Source organism: Rhagoletis pomonella, unplaced genomic scaffold (genome assembly GCF_013731165.1).
Source record: "Rhagoletis pomonella isolate Grant_MI unplaced genomic scaffold, Rhpom_1.0 Rhpom_scaffold_00005, whole genome shotgun sequence".
Taxonomy (NCBI): Eukaryota; Metazoa; Arthropoda; class Insecta; order Diptera; family Tephritidae; genus Rhagoletis; species Rhagoletis pomonella.
This window is the reverse complement of record NW_023458559.1, coordinates 51983288-51999710: the sequence shown is the minus strand read 5'-3', so window position 1 is coordinate 51999710 and position 16423 is coordinate 51983288. Positions and strand designations below refer to the sequence as shown.

Sequence of the window (16423 nt, the reverse complement as noted above, 5' to 3'; positions counted from 1 at the left end):
TACGCTTTGATTTTGATTTGAAAGGCTAAATTCATGTACATGTTTATTTCACAAAAAGTACATATGTATGTATTTATGCATTACATATGTATGTATGTATACCAATTACCAATTAATGAGTTAACAACCGAAACTTGTGGGCCAATCACAGACCCCTAACTTGACATTAAACATCAATTGAGATGAACAACTGCGTTTCACCTCGCACTCACATTGGCATACAATGTAGTCGGAGCTACACGCATCCGTTTCGCTAGCAAAGGAGGTGCCATCAGGTTGACCCACGCAGCGTCCTCCAGTTTCACAATAAGTTCCAGACGGGCCAGCCGAGGGCCCACTTGGTGGGGCTTGGGGCCATGTACAGTTCACATTATTCGGATAGTCACATTGCCCAGTCGCCGAATTGTATTGCAAATTATTGGAGCAAGTAAATATATTTTCTTTTCCGCCCACGCAAACTACGAATTTCTGGCAATTACCTTCCAGAACGTGAGTATAGCCTTCAGTTGTATTGCAACATGTTGGATCACAGTCGATAGTTCCTCCTGTGGGTGCAGGTATTGTTGGTGTTGGCAAGCCCGAGGAAGTAGGCCCATCTGTGGGTGTTGGAGACACTTCTATGGGTGTTGGTGAAGGAGAGTCAGACGTAGGAGTTGGCGACGCATCTGTGGGCGTAGGAGTTGCTCCTGTAGGTGTTGATGTGCCTTCACTAGGCGTGGTAGAGTCTGCCGTAGAAGAGCCTCCTGAAGGCGTGGACGAGCCCCCAGTAGGTGGAGGCGAGTCGCCAGTTGTCGTAGGAATTGGCGAGGCATCTGTAGATGTAGGAGACGCTCCTGAAGGTGTTGATGGGCCTTCACTAGACGTCGGAGAGTCTGCCGTAGACGTTGCTCCTGAAGGCGTTGATGAACCTCCAGTAGGAGTAGGAGAGCCGCTAGAAGGCGTAGGAGAGTCCGCCGTAGGAGTTGGCGAGGCATCTGTGGATGTAGGAGATGCTCCTGAAGGTGTGGATGAGCCTGGACTAGGCGTGGGAGAGTCAGCCGTAGGAGTTGGCGTAGAAGACCCGCCTGAAGGCGTTGATGAGCCGCCAGTAGGCGTAGGAGTTGGCGAGGCATCTGTAGGTGTAGGAGATGCTCCTGAAGGTGTTGATGAGCCTTCACTGGGCGAGGGAGAGTCTGCCGTAGGAGTTGCTCCCGAAGGCGTTGATGAGCCTCCAGTAGGTGTAGGAGACCCGCCAGTAGGCGTAGAAGAGTCCGCTGTAGGAGGTGGCGAGGCATCTGTGGATGTAGGAGATGATCCTGAAGGTGTTGATGAGCCTGAACTAGGCGTGGGAGAGTCAGCCGTAGGAGTTGGTGCAGGAGACCCTCCTGAAGGCGTTGAAGAGCCTGCAGTTGATGAAGGAGAATCGCCAGTAGGCGTAGGAGAGTCTGATGTAGGAGTTGGCGAGGCGTGAGTAGGCGTAGGAGAGTCTGTTTCAAAAGGTGGCAAAGCATCAGTAGGTTTAGGAAGACCTCCTGAAGGTGTTGATGAGCCGCCACTAGGTGTGGGAGAGTCCACTGTAGGAGTTGGCGAGGCATCTGTGGATGTAGGACATGCTCCTGAAGGCGTTGATAAGCCTTCACTAGGCGTGGGAGAGCCTTCCGTAGGAGTTGGCGTAGAAGCGCCTCCTGAAGGTGTTGATGAGGCATCTGCAGGCGTAGAAGACTCTCCTGAAGGTGTGGCCGAGCTTCCATTAGGTGTAGAAGATTCGGCAGTAGGCGCAGGAGAATCAGCTGGAGGAGTTGGGGAGGCATCAGTAGATGTAGGAGAGCCAACGGTAGGTGTTGGCGAGTCTACTGTAGGCGTATGAGATTCCCCTGTGGGGGTTGGGAAACTAATGGTAGTCGTTTTGCATGGGGTGGCTGTTGGGGTTGCTGATTGTGGTGGAGAAGTGGTTGTAGTAGTTGGTGTCGATGCTGGCGTTGGTGCTGGTGTTGAACTTGGTATTTCGCAAGGAGGAGTTTCTGTACTGGGACTTTGTGGCGCTGTTGAGATTGTTGCAGTTGAATGGGATGAAGGCGTAGATGTTGGACTTGGCGTTTCACAAGGAGCCTCTGTTATTGGGGAAGTTGGAGCCGAAGGTGATGTTGAAGTTGAAGTATCGCAAGGCACACTAGTTGGGCAACATACACTGCAATCACATTCGCAACTAGGTTTCACAAGAGATCTTTCCATGGCACATCCGGCCCGGGATGGATAGTCGCATACCGCCTCTTCTGCATTAAAATGCAATCCACTTGGACAGCTTTGAACCCGACCAAACCATGTCTTAACACATATTACAAATTTGGAGCATTCCAAAAAATGGGGGTGTCTGCTACCGATTATCGAATTAGTGCACCTTGGTTCGCTCACATAATTCGCCTCCACGCTTAGCACCAAGACTGCTAACGTTATAACTGCAATAACAATAATCCAATTAGATCGGCCAATGTAGAACCTTCAAAAATGCTTGGCGACTGAAACAAACCTCTTAGCATTCTGCGATGGTTAAAATATGGTCTGCTACTGGAACTTCCGTTTCCACTAAACAAAACACTATGGTGGCCTCATAGCTAGTCCATTCTATTTATATAGGTCGAAAAACAATGCTTAATTGCAATAAAATCATAATTGTTGTTGATTGCATTCAACTAGGAAATACCAACTACGTGTACTATGTATACTCAAACATACATACATATGTATGCAAGTGCAACATGTGTGTTTATTGTTAAAGACTACCTTATCGAACCATATCGATTCGGCCACAGCATCTGTGGTAGTTATCAAAATGTTCATCATTATTTTTGCAATTTTTCGATAAAAATCTTCTATACTACAGTGGCTCTTGTCATTATTTCGCCTGAAAAAAGGCAGTTTATAAATACCCATTACGTATTGAAAAAAAAGTGCAGCTAATGTGGGCTTTTTATAAAATTGTACTTAATTCTGTCAGCAAAAAAAAAAAACCTAATTTCATTCAGCAGTCTTTATTATTAATATTTTTAATTTAATATCATTTTCATTATCTACGCTTAAGATTTCACTAAGCCCGATATTACTTCAAGTAAAACTCTAATTGCTAATTGAACTTATTCTCCTCCAATTAGTGTGTGCGTCCTGATGTAATAACTCAAATGGGTGCAACTAAACTTTTACGTTGCCTCCGAACCGTAAGTGGTTTTTATGAGAAGCTTTTTCAATGCCGAAATACAATTGTAGATTTGCCATTGCCTGCCGAGGGGCGACCGCTGTTAGAAAAACTCTTTATAATTGACTCGGGCCAGGGATCGAATTAAGGTTTTACCCAAAAAGGTTTCATATACACGTGTGGTCAGCTGATTATGTTAAGTGACATTTTGACCAGTTTTCGCTATTTTTCTTTTGTTTATTTAATGTTTATAATTTTTGCATAAAGGTGTAACACATTACACAACCAGAACCACATAAATCCACGTTTCAAGCTTCTAATGTACAAAAATTATAAAAATTCAACAAACTAACAGTTACAACAAAAAATGTTAAACTTTTTACTGGAAATTCATTGATTTGGCGCTTTTAGGAAAAAACTATGTTGGAGTTAGTAAGTCAAAATTAAAAAAAAAATATATGTTGTTACCATATATGTAATACTCCTATATTGGCAGTAAGAGCTAGTACCGTCCGAAAACACTACAGCACAGATATATCAATAAACACGTACGAAAGAAAAGGAACACATACGTTTATAAATAAACATGTACACAACACATATACAAAAACGGCACTCAAGTACACAATACATTGACAAAAACAGTACTAGACTGTCTCGCTCTGATTTCGGAATGCTTACACATTGAGAAGTTAGCTTACTGCCAATATAGAAGTATTACATATATGGTTGTTACCTTCCTAGTAGTTACTCACAATGGACAATTCTGTCTCCGAGTGAAAGTATGGAATATTCCACACATTTTTGTTTCTTGTTTGTGATAAAAAAAAAACTTAATCAAGGCGAACTCATATAAAGGTGGTAGCGGTAGTACAAAAACAAAAACTACATTTGTGTTTTGTTTTCGCTTTCGGTACACATGTGCCAAATTTCAGCCATTCTTCACTCAAGGAGGAAGAGGGACAGAAAACTCTTACTTTCGCACTCACTCATAAGTAGTTTTGACATATGTGTACCGAGGCGAATTAAAGCAGCTGTTCTAGCAACACCACCTTATATGAATTCGCCATGAAATTAGTAGAAAGTCAGATTGCTTGGTTCCGAATTTCGTTTGAACACGATTTTTGTTGAAGACTGTAGCAAATTTTATGCTGCAGTAGTTATATTAAAATTCGTATAAGATTTTAGTGAGTAACCTATTGACTTTCGCACAAAACTGGATTTTGAAAGAAAATCATTCAGGACCTTTTTATACCCGAGCGCACTTATACCTTCGTTCATATAACGGTTGTTTGTAACAGGAAAAACGAATCGAATAGATATAGACAAATGTATACATCAATGATCAGAATTGAAAGAGAAATTGATTAAGCGGTGACTGTCTGTCCGTCCGTCCGTCTGTGCACACGATAACTCGAGCAAAAATTGAGGTATCTTAACGCAACTTGGTACGTGCACTTCTTTCGGGTGTAGGACGGACCACGCCTACCTCCCATATAACGGTAGTTTTCAGAAATAAGAAAACTGCGATATTTTAGTTACTACTGAAGCTTATTCACTCAAAATTTACATATATTTACAATTATTTTTAGGAATATTGTAAATATTTGAAAAATGGGCGTAGCCTTGCTTACTTATGATTATATGTATATATCTTTGTAACCGCGCCACCCATTTCTCCAAAACTTACCGGACAATAACTACGCCCACATCCTATATAACGGTAATTGAAAGAAATATGAAATCTTCGATAAATAAGTAAATACTAAAGGTAATTTATTCAAAATTATGCTTGCAATAATTGTTTACCAAGAAACACATGTATGATAACATTTTGGAAATTGGGCGTGGCATCGCCCACTTATGATCACATATATGTATGTATATCGGTAACCGTTCTACCAATTTGTACCAAGCTCGGCATGGTTATTGTGCTTTCCACATAAAAGTAAAACGTTGAAAATTATTGAAATCGGACTAAAATTACATATAACGGTAAATTTGAGAAATGCTTGAAATTTTAATATTTCGAAATTTAATTTATTCAAAATTGATACTAACAACAATCCCTTGAAAATAAGTAACATTATTTGGAATTTTAAAAAATGGGCGTGGTACCGCCCACAAATGACTATATAAGTCTATCTCATTTTATCTAACTGAACGTCCTATCGCTTACCATGTAGCGGTAGTTTTCGGAAAGGTGAAAAACATATATTTAATACTTGTGTCGGGTATTTAATGTTCGGCTCCGCCCGAACTTAGACTTGCCTACATGTTGTTCCATCTTAACCATTTTTAATTCGCTTTTATTTAAACAACCACGTGTGACTAGTGTCATACTGTCATCTTATTTTTATTCAGTATTATTTAATAATTCATCATAAAATCGGTCATACCCCAACACTGCTTTCTTAAACCACTAATGCCAGTACCGTGTCATCGTCTGACATCACACCTCTGGATTACTTTCTTTGGGGTTATGTAATAAGCCAGCTGTAATTCGAAATTTAGGTGCCAACATCACTCGCGTAATTCACGAGATACCGGTAGCAATGCTGGAGAGTAATTGAAAATTGGACCTTCCGAATAGACCACCGACAGCTTAGCCGTTGACAACATTTGAATGAAATTATTTTTAAAAAGTAAATTTCTGAGACTGTTCTTTTGGGTAATAATAAAGCTTCCATCTTCCAGTTCTGTTTTTAAGATTTTATTTAAAATTAAAAAAGGTTTAAATGAATCACCCGTTAGTACCTTCACCCAGTGCATGTGAAATGTAAAACCATTGAAAATAGACCTGGGTTTAACAAATAACTTTTATTTATGAATTTACACACTCGAATATTTGTAAATATATATGTATGTAAGTATGTATGCAACCCATTTGTCTGATATGATATTTTAACATCTGTCGACCTAAACGAAGGCCATGGGCCAGTCACATACGTTCACATTCGGATTGAATACTAAACCACCCGGGCAAGGCATAGAAATCTCACATTCGCATTGACATACTATATAGCCACTTGATTTAGGATCTGAAAACAAAGTGCCATCTTTCTGACCATCACATTTGCCCTTATTATTACATACGGTACCCGACGGGCCGGTTGACGGTATGATGGGTTTTTGATCGTCAGAGCTTGGCCAATCGCAAACTTTCAGCACTGAGTTAAATATTAAGCCAGAAGGGCACGGCATTGGAATTTCACATTCACATTGGCAAACTATATAGCCATTTGAATCGGGATCAGAGAACATGGCGCCATCTGGTTGATTATCACATACACCTTTGTTATTACAAGTTGTACCTGATGGACCCGTAGCAGGGCCACTTGGTGTTGAAGGCGTGGCTGAAGTGCTTATATCAGGAAGTGTTGTCGATGTGTTAGAAGTTGAAGAAGGGGCGGAAGATGTTGTTGTGACACTTGATGTTGAAGATGTATCTGAAGGATTGGTGCCACTTGTGCTGGTAGATGTATCTTGTGTCGAAGTGTTTATTGCTGTCGAAGAAATGTCCGAAGATGTCGTAAAACTTGTCACTGTTGGAGTTGGAGAAGTGTCTGGTGTGGAAAATTCTGTAGGTTTTGTGGAAGTGTCGGAAGGAAATGTAGCACTTGTAGTTGAGGCTGACGAAGTGTCTGGTGTGGAAGATTCTGTTGGTGTTGTGGAAGTGTCGGAAGGAGATGTAGCACTTGTAGTTGAGGCTGAAGAAGTGTCTGGTGTGGAAGATTCTGTTGGTGTTGTGGAAGTGTCGGAAGGAAATGTAGCACTTGTAGTTGAGGATGTCTCGGAAGTAGTAGATGTGACAATCGGTATTGCAGGTGTGTCCGAAGTTGAGTTTGAAGATGCGTCTGGAGTAGACGAGTCCGTAGGCGTTGATGAAGTGTCAGTGGTGGATGTAATGGTTGCTGTCGAAGATGGAACGGAAGTTGGTGTTGTAGTAGTTGGTGTACTCAAAGTTCCTGAAGTGTTTTCCGGCCAATCGCAAACTTTCAACACAGAATTAAAAATTAAGCCAGAAGGGCAAGGCATTGCAATTTCACATTCACATTGACAAACTATATAGCCGTTTGAGCCAGGATCAGGAAACATGGCGCCATCTGGTTGACCTTCACATACGCCTTTATGGCTGCAATTTGTGCCTGATGGGCCAGTTAATGGTTGATATGGTAATGCAGGAGCATCGGGTGTTGAAAGCGCAGCAGGTAAGGATGCAGCGTCTGGGACTGAGGGCACATCAGGACTCGGTATTTTATTGCAACAGCCGCAGCAGTCACTGCAACATTCACTTACTCTTGACTCTATCCCGAGGCTTGGTAACACCAAGGCTACATCACATCGAGCGCGTTGCTTGAAATCACAAACTCCAAGACGTCGATTGAAGTGCAATCCACGAGGACATTTTCCAACCGAGAACATCCTTTGGCCCTTACAAATTACAAACCGATCACACTGAATGGCATGAGATAAGCGTGTGCCATCCTCTAGACCTTCGCAAGGATCTTTTACGGCCTTGCAGTTCGCATACAGCAGCCATACAAGAATTCCAAAATACACTGCAATAATAGTGTCAGTTTGAATAAACGGAGCTAGGAGCAGAAATCCTTAAGTACATACCGTTTCGCATTTTTATTGTATATTGAGATGCAAAGTGCCCCGGAAATCTTTAAAGACTGATCAGTTTCTTTTCACAGCGGCAACATAATATAAGCAATTCTCGGTTTAATCAATTAAAGAGTTATCGCGTGCAGGTAGTAAGTTAATTAAAACTAAATAAAGACCTATTTTGCAATATGTATTAAGTTCTTTCTTTTGTATCAAATATGGTATACATACATACGTACATAGATTTGTATGCTTATAGTGCAATACTCAGAAGCTGTCTTTTAATTGTAGACTTCTTTTCGGTTAACTGTGGCTGGCATATGTATGTACGGATGTATGTATATATTCCATGGAATAAATGGCATATGTACAAATTTGTGTGTATTTTCAAGCAATCTTATCACTACAAAATGGTATTTTATTCAAACATTTAATTTTTGCAATTTTAATTAAAGCAAAAAGAGAAATTGCAGTGTTTGGCCTTCACCGAATGATTGCTTTCGTTTAGATGAATAACTATGTATCAGGGTTGTTGCGAATATTTGCATTCGCAGTAATCAATGCGGAGCTTTTGCGAATGCGAATGTTGTGCAAGTGCACTGATAAAGCGGATATCTGGAAAACCAAATGACAAATTGTAACCAATATTTTTTTTGTCTGTGGTCGTGTTGCCCGGGCGCCGCACATGGGAATATTTGTGTAACCAAACTGGTCAAATGCCATATTTATCAACTTTGATAAAAATGTCTTTAAACATATTATTTCTTAAGCTATATAACCGAGCTACCAGTGGGCAGTCATACATGTTCGCACTTCTACTTGACCTTTGACGTACGTCAACGAGAACATTGTCCTTTTAATGATATTCTTTTTTCTGTGCTTTAAATACCCGAATCGGTGTCTTTCTTCATTATGATTATTTTGGACCAATCTTAATAAAGCCTTAAAAACTAAAAAATTAAATTGTCGTAATTTGCTTTTGATATATTCGTTTCAACCATTTCAAATGGGGCTCTTTGGAGAATTTATTTGTAGCAATAATTTAAAAAACAGTAATTTTGTTTACTTTTCGGGCAATATCTTTTTCATAGGGATATACATTGGATCCTTGGATAAAAACTTCTTGGTAAAACTCTCTCCCAACGTTTTCCTTCTTTGCTATTTAAAGTCAAAGAATAAGCTCCTTCAGTAGGGATTTTCAGCAGAAATGGTCAACGTTTGGCTATAGAGAGAATCGATGCTCAAACAATTAAAAAGCTATAGGTCTGACCTTTTATTAGGTAAGAGTTACGTAACTACCTGAGACCATCACCATCCGTCACGAATTTGAAAACAGAATTTTGTTCAAAATTTTCATTCCTGGAAAATAATAATTTATTTTCCATATCGACCTACATATTTAGCTCGCTATAAGCACAAATTTTTCAAACTAGTCGCAGAAGAATGCATTAAAAATAAATTACAAATTTAGCAAAAAAAACCGACTTAAAAAAAAAATAGATATATATTCCTTATGCTCCAATGCTCGGTTCTAAACCAGATTAGTATGGAACCACCTCTGAGACACTACCTTTCCGATGCAAAAATCGGTTGACGTGGTCCAAAGATATGCGGTTACATACATAAAAAAAAATATTGCGACGAACTGATAACCTCCTCCTTTTTTGGAAGTCGGCTAAAAACTACTGATGAACGCTAAAAACTCTGAGACGTTACAGGTTCCCCAAATTCTGAAACAGCCAAAGGAATGAGAATGAAGAATTCTTTTTAAAAAGTTTTCGAAAAACCTGACACATCTGGTTTGGCTTGTAAGCGGCGTTTAAACAACGATCTCGCCATTATCCTAGATTCTTCAAGTGAAGATGAAATTTAGGAGGACACATCCGACATTTTCAGGCCCGATGCAACTCTCATTTCTTTTTATTAAATATAATGTTCCAATTTATAAATTCAAGTACTAAATAAAAAAAAAAATATTTAAAATTACAATTTTGTAATTTTTCTATTTACCTAAACAACTTAATTTAATTGTTTCTTAAAAATACTTGACATCCGCAGATGTCTAAAATTCCACATTCGCAACATCCCTACTATGTATGTATATATGTACGTAAATATGTGCGTAGATCAGAACAAATATCGCTGATTAAGAAATTTAATTTGTGTGCGAAAATTTTCATATGCACATAAATACATGGGTATGAAGATATGGCTCATTTGCTAAAAACTGTCACATCCGCTCGAATGGTGCACCTGAGTTATACTGCTTCATCTGACCATGACTCCTGGATTTCGGGGCTTTAGCTGCAATACACTCCGCGCAGTTAGCAATCCACTCTGTGAACCTCTGCTTTATCTTCTCCAGGGTCTTCGTGATTCCCAGGTGCCCTCCACTAGGACCATTGTGGAATACCTTGAGTACATCCGGAATTCCTACCCTTAGTACTACTATTAGGTTGCGGGAGCACTGGCCATCTTCACTTTCCCATACCCTGTGCAAACAGCCATATATTAATTTTAAGCATTTCCATTGTCCCCAGTACGCCTTTGCGATGAGGCTTTCCGCTGCCATTTGCTCCTTAGTTGGCCTTCTGTCTACTTCCAGTCCGTGCATCAAAAGCTCCAGATCTGGATCTTTCTTCTTCTTCTGCTGACACTTTCGTAGCTGTTCTTGCTTCCACTCTTCCGCTGGTGTTATTGGCGTTAGCCGGACGTCTATTATGTCTTCTTTGCCTTCAGCTTTTGATCAGTGTTTACATTCCAGGCTACATGGTCGACGGGACATGGCATCAGAATTTCCGTGGACACTTCTCTTGCGGTGCTCTATAGCAAAGTCATAACTTTGCAGTCTCTTAATCCACTGAGCTAGCTGCCATTCTGGATTCTTAAACTGTAGTAGCCACTTCAGCGCTGCATGGTCCGTTCGAACTCGAAAACGTTGCCCATAGAGGTACTTGTGGAAATGTTTGACGCGCTCCACCAACGCTAGTAGTTCTCTACGAGTTACGCAGTAGTTCCTCTCTGGTTTTCCAATCGACCGGCTATAGTAGGCAACTACCTTCTCCGGCCCATCAATTATCTGCGACAGTACGCCTCCTATGGCATAACCACTAGCATCCGTATGCAAAATGAACGTTGCACCTGGAACGGGATACGCTAGCATAGGTGCAGTACATAGCCGTTCCTTGTAGAGTCTGGAAAGCGTCCTTCTGCTCCTTGATCCACTCGAAGGCTCTATTTTTCCTCGTGAGCTCGTGGAGGCTATTAGTAATGCTGGCGAAATTCGGAACGAATCGGCGGTAGTAGGTGCATAGCCAAAGAAAACTTCGTAGTTCGTGCAGGTTCCTAGGTCTTGGTTAATCCTTTACGGCTTCTATCTTTTACTTCGCAGTACAGGTGCCCTCCGTTGTCACCTTGTGCCCTAAGTAGTTCACCTCCTTTTTGAACAGTGAGCACTTTTTAGGACTTAGCTTCAGGCCAGCGCCAGCTATCCTCCGAAAAACTTCCTCTAAATTGTTAAGGTGTTCCTCGAAGCTTTTACCCAATACAATAATGTCGTCTAGATACACCAAGCAGGTTTTCCAATGCAGTCCCTTAAGCACATGGTCCACAAGCCTTTCAAAAGTGGCAGGAGCGTTGCATAATCCAAAGGGCATGGTCCACAAGCCTTTCAAAAGTGGCAGGAGCGTTGCGTAATCCAAAGGGCATGGTCCACAAGCCTTTCAAAAGTGGCAGGAGCGTTGCATAATCCAAAGGGCATCACCGTGAATTGCCGCAGACCGTCTCCAACGCTGAAAGCTGTCTTCTCCTTGCCCTCGTCACTTACCTTCACTTGCCAATAACCGCTCTTAAGGTCGAGTGTTGAGAACCACTTTGTTCCAGTCAACGAGTCCAGAGTGTCATCGATCCTGGGAAGAGGATAACTGTCCTTTTTCGTCACATCGTTTAGTTTCCGGTACCGGCGAACTCCATGGACTCGCTGATGGTTCAATCACACCACTCTCGCTCATTTCTTTTATTATTTGGCTAACAGTTTCACGTTTGGCCAGTGGAAAACTCCGAGGAGCTTGACGGATTGGCCTTACATCACCCTTTCAGAACAGTAGTCCTGCCTGGTTTGTTGCGGTCCTTGTCGAATATGTTGGAGTATCTGTGGAGAAGTTCCTTAGCCTTGTGCTGGTATTTTTCTTCCAACCCTTCCGTCCAAGCATTTATGTCTTCCGCAATGTCATTCGCGCTAATGGAATCGCTTTCAGGTAATTTTTCGCAGTTGAAGATTGCCTCTACCTTTCGACATTGTCCCAGTACAGTTCCTCTTCGGAGTTTAATTGGGGATTTGAATTCATTAAGTACTCGCACTGGGATGCGTCCATCTTTTTGCGTCTTAGCCAGGGTTTTACCAATAAGTACGTCCGGTGTAGAATGTGGTGTTGCTTCAACAACCCACAATTTGTTTGTCCCACAATCTCCGCCCAAACAACTGCTTCTGACTTCGGTGGAATCTGCTCGCTTTCCTCTAGGATCACTCGCTTGCTGCTGTACGGGCCATTATACCCAAATCTAAGGGGCACTTCCATATTGTTATATGTCATAATCCTGTTCTTCATGTTGATCTGCATACCTTTATCAAATAAGAAGTCTATTCCAATGATGACTTCATCCACAATCGCCGTGACTATAAACTTGTGTAACACCGTCACATTCCCTATTGTGACTTTGCATGTTACCTCTCCTTCAACTTGCTTGTCCTCAACCTTGCTCCAGGTAATGGCCTTACCTCTTTAGTGACCAAATTAGATCGAATGATGGAATGTGATGCGCCCGTATCCACAGTTAGTACTGGCTCATGTCCGTCCACATATCCACCAACAGTAACGTTGCTCGCTTTTCTGCCAATTCGCGAGACGGAGATTATGGGCATTCAATTGCGGGAGCCAGCGTGCGTCCCTTGCTGCTAGCTCGTTTTAGTTTAACGACTGATTGGAGTTGAATTCGTCTCCTTTAGCCCTGCGTTTGCGTCCTGCTGAATTGTTGAGCCCACTGAAACTTCCGCTGCAATAGAGGGCGAAGTGGCCTGGCTTTCCACATTTAAAACATTTGCCAGAGCCATGCTTTTTCTGCCCAGCAGTTGGATCATCTTCTTTAGTATTTCATTTGTTTCGTCCGGTGTTTCCACTTCCACGCGATGTGCTTTGTAGGCAGGTCTACTTAGGAGTGCCGCCGTTTCACGTGGCAGCATACGAGACCGTTTCAGCAAATGTTGGCTTTGGATTCGCGTACGTTTCTCGCTTGATATACACGTCCCGCATTCCGTGAATGAACCTCTGGATTTTTACCCTTTCGAGGTGCTCACCAGATGCGTCTCCAATAGCCGAGTGAGCCAACTTCTTGATCTCTGAGGCGAATTCTTGTAGTCTCATTGGGATTTTGACAGCGGTTCTCCAACTCCATCTGGTAAATCTGTTTCCTGTGCTCGCTACCATAACGTCTTTCCACTGCACCCATTAACGCACCGTAACTGTTCCTTTCACAATTAGGAATAGTCTGGAAGATTTCCGCTGCAGGTCCTTTTAATGCAACAAACAGAGCAGCGGATTTATCCTCCATGCTCCAGTGATTTGCTGTAGCTGTCTTCTCAAACTGGAGCTTAAAGACCTGGAAAGGGATCGTGCAATCAAAGGATCGAGTTTTTACCTTGGGAGCGTTCGTCGAAGCGGCTGGACGATTCAACTGCAAGTCTCGGAGTCGACCTTCCAACTCGCCCATCTTAGCCTCGACTTTGCCCTGTCTCTCTTCGATTTTTTCCTGTATTTGTGCAATCTTTGCATCCTGTGCTTCCAGTTGTGATGACATCTGCTCTGATACCGCTGATGATATACAGTGTCTCCAGCGCTTGTATCTGCGATGAAACATCTGACGACAACTGCGACCTTTGTGCTTCAAGCTGTGTTTGCATCTGCGATGATAGCTGTGATGACATCTGTGACATGGCAGCCAATAACGTGTTCATGTCCATAGCTGTTGATGAACTAGGAGCCTTTTGCTGTTCTTCAACATTCCCGGATGTCTGCTGCATATCATTCGACGAACAAGCAGCCTCATCCTTCTGTTCGTCCTTTGCGGATGCATCGTCGGGTTTACCCTGGAAGTCGTATTTGTCCACGTCGATGCCTTCAGCTTCCATAGCCTCTCGCAACCGGGATAACAATTCCACTTTTCTTCCGGAGGTGGCCAAATTCCGCTTCTCCAACTCCTGTTTCAGCTCCTCAATCTTTAAGTCCTGAATCTTCGCCATTTTCAGTAGTTTATCCTTCGGGATTTATTTAACAATCCCACTTCTGACACCAATTGTTACGATTATCTTCGAAACCTTGTGACAGCCTATTCTCCTTACCGCGCACACAACCGCGGTTGTCAAAAAAGTAGGGCCCCAACAAGGTCCTCAAGTCGCTCGCCGGCTGCACCTGGGGCAAAAACAAAGGAACAGGCAGCATACAAGGCAATTGGCCGCCCGGTTCTAAACTATGCTTCGCCTGTTTGGTCGTCGGGCACTAGTTGGCCGCAGTGGTCGAAGCTTCAGACATGTAGAAGCGCCGCACTCCGGACGGCGACAGGTTTCCTTTTGAGCACCACCTATATAGTCTGAGCACCACCTGTATAGCGAGGCCCAAATATTTGCCGTAAGGGAGCATAACAAAGTGCTCAGCAAGCAGTTTCAAGCAAGCACGTCAGAGGGCGCCTACTCTTATACATGGACGCGGTCCAGTAATAAATCGACCAGCAGTTATACCAAATTCACACATCGCGGCATTAATGCAACTTTATTCGTGGTATTTTGATGAGACATGCAAAGAGGTTACTGACAACGAAATTATTCCCTTCATATTCATTTCACAAATCGAAAAGACAATTCTCGTAAGAATGTTCTGCGACATTGTAGTTTTTGTAGCAGCATACATATTCCCCACAGAGTTTTTGGGGAGTGATGCTGGAGTGAAAGTCCTTGGCCAGATCGGAACCTGGGTCGTGCCGGTTACGTAGACACCACTATTGTGGGAACGACAACAATGGTACATTAAGTTAAGTGAACCTCCCGTCTTTAACTGTTATTCCCGATTGACACAAATCGTCTTCTTGGGAGTATAAACCGGCTAACTACCTTAAGAAATTTTACAGAGATTTGTTGCTTATAAAGCAACATTCTGCTAGAAAATATGAGTTATTGTGGGCTTGTTCGAGGCTTTTAATAAAAGCGGCAGTGCTTCAGCACTGATGAAAATTTGCAACACTGTTGCAACTGCTCAAGTGATACCACATTGCTAGAATTTTACATCCAACGTGATACGTGATAGGCGGAGTACTGCGGTTGTGATTGCCACTCGAACAGCCCTGTATTTATTTTATTTTTATATTGGGTTTGATTTCTAAGCAACAAATAAAAATTATTAGTAGTTGTTAGTCTGAGCTGTAAATTTTCTTTGGCGGTAGTTAGCATATTTACATTCCGATGCGACGAAATATATGCATTTATGAATTCACGAATAATTGTTTCTGCTACAGAACATAAATAGTTGAAATGAAAAAGAAGCCAGATTATTTGCAAAGAAATATTTTTTATATACAGATTTCAAGAAAGACTTCAATAGCAATATTCAAAACTCTAGATATTCGCTGCATTTACTTTTTACATCCATCATGGTTCAATGCACAAAATATTGTTTATAGTAATAGTTATTTAATGAAAACGTTTTAAGATATGAAGATCCAAGTATAGGAGTGTTCGCTATGCACCTGCCACTAAGAATTAGCCAGTAACAAAATTCAGAGAATAAGGTACCTTACTCTCCCAAAGAGAGAAAATTATCCAGCACAAATTTGCAACTTCCCCTCCAAATGAAATGTCAAAATTGTGCTCTCTCCTTGCAAGTTTTACTGGGTTTTTGCATAAACGAACACGATTTGGTAACAATTGGTACCAACTTGTACAAATTTTGTGCATAGCGAACACTCCTTATATGTACATATTCTGCGTGTGAATAACCAAAGATACATATATTATATATTGTTTTTATGTAAGTCCTTAAATATATACGTATATGTTTTTTTTTTTAATAGTAAGATTATTAACTAGTTTTGCACACAAGCACTGTTCAAGCGAGTAACAGCTATCAAGAATTTTAAAGGACTTGCCAACTTAATATACACAAAATTTTCAGGCAAATGCTGTCTACAATGGAAGCCCTTGGAACTACCAGTACATGAATGCTAAATTATATAATAAAATATATGTATCCAGTAGTCTAGTTTAGGGCAATTTCTATATCATTTTTTTCACATTTTATTATTTGCGCATTTTCATGGTGTATATGTAATGCTCTTGGTACATCGTTATTTCATTATGTTTATCACTAGTCCAAATCAGTATTGTATATAATTTGTATTATTTCTGAGTGTTTAATTCATGAAATGCGTATGGAAATCAACAAAAAAATCGAAATAAACACATTGTTAAGAAATAATTACAATGAGTAACCATATTTTTCCTTCATTCCGTTATATATTCGTGTATATGACGTTAGAATTGAATTCTCCATCTAGTATTTTGTTTTATATTTAGTATTATAATTTACGCCTACGAGTTTT

General features: G+C 41.3%; 2 protein-coding genes across 2 annotated transcripts in view; both read right to left on the bottom strand.

The window, feature by feature from the left end:
* Nucleotides 1–16423, bottom strand: part of LOC118739170 (OTU domain-containing protein 5-A) — a gene marked incomplete in the record, with an annotated part of 44874 nt that overhangs the window by 21045 nt on the left and 7406 nt on the right.
* Nucleotides 116–7839, bottom strand: LOC118740144 (mucin-2-like). Its single transcript, XM_036471637.1, has 4 exons — nucleotides 6095–7839; nucleotides 4860–4882; nucleotides 2507–2574; nucleotides 116–2435 (listed from the first exon to the last, which is right to left on the bottom strand). The coding sequence occupies exons 1-4, from the start codon at nucleotides 7592–7594 to the stop codon at nucleotides 121–123; spliced, it is 3906 nt and encodes a 1301-aa protein (XP_036327530.1). The 5' UTR covers nucleotides 7595–7839; the 3' UTR covers nucleotides 116–120.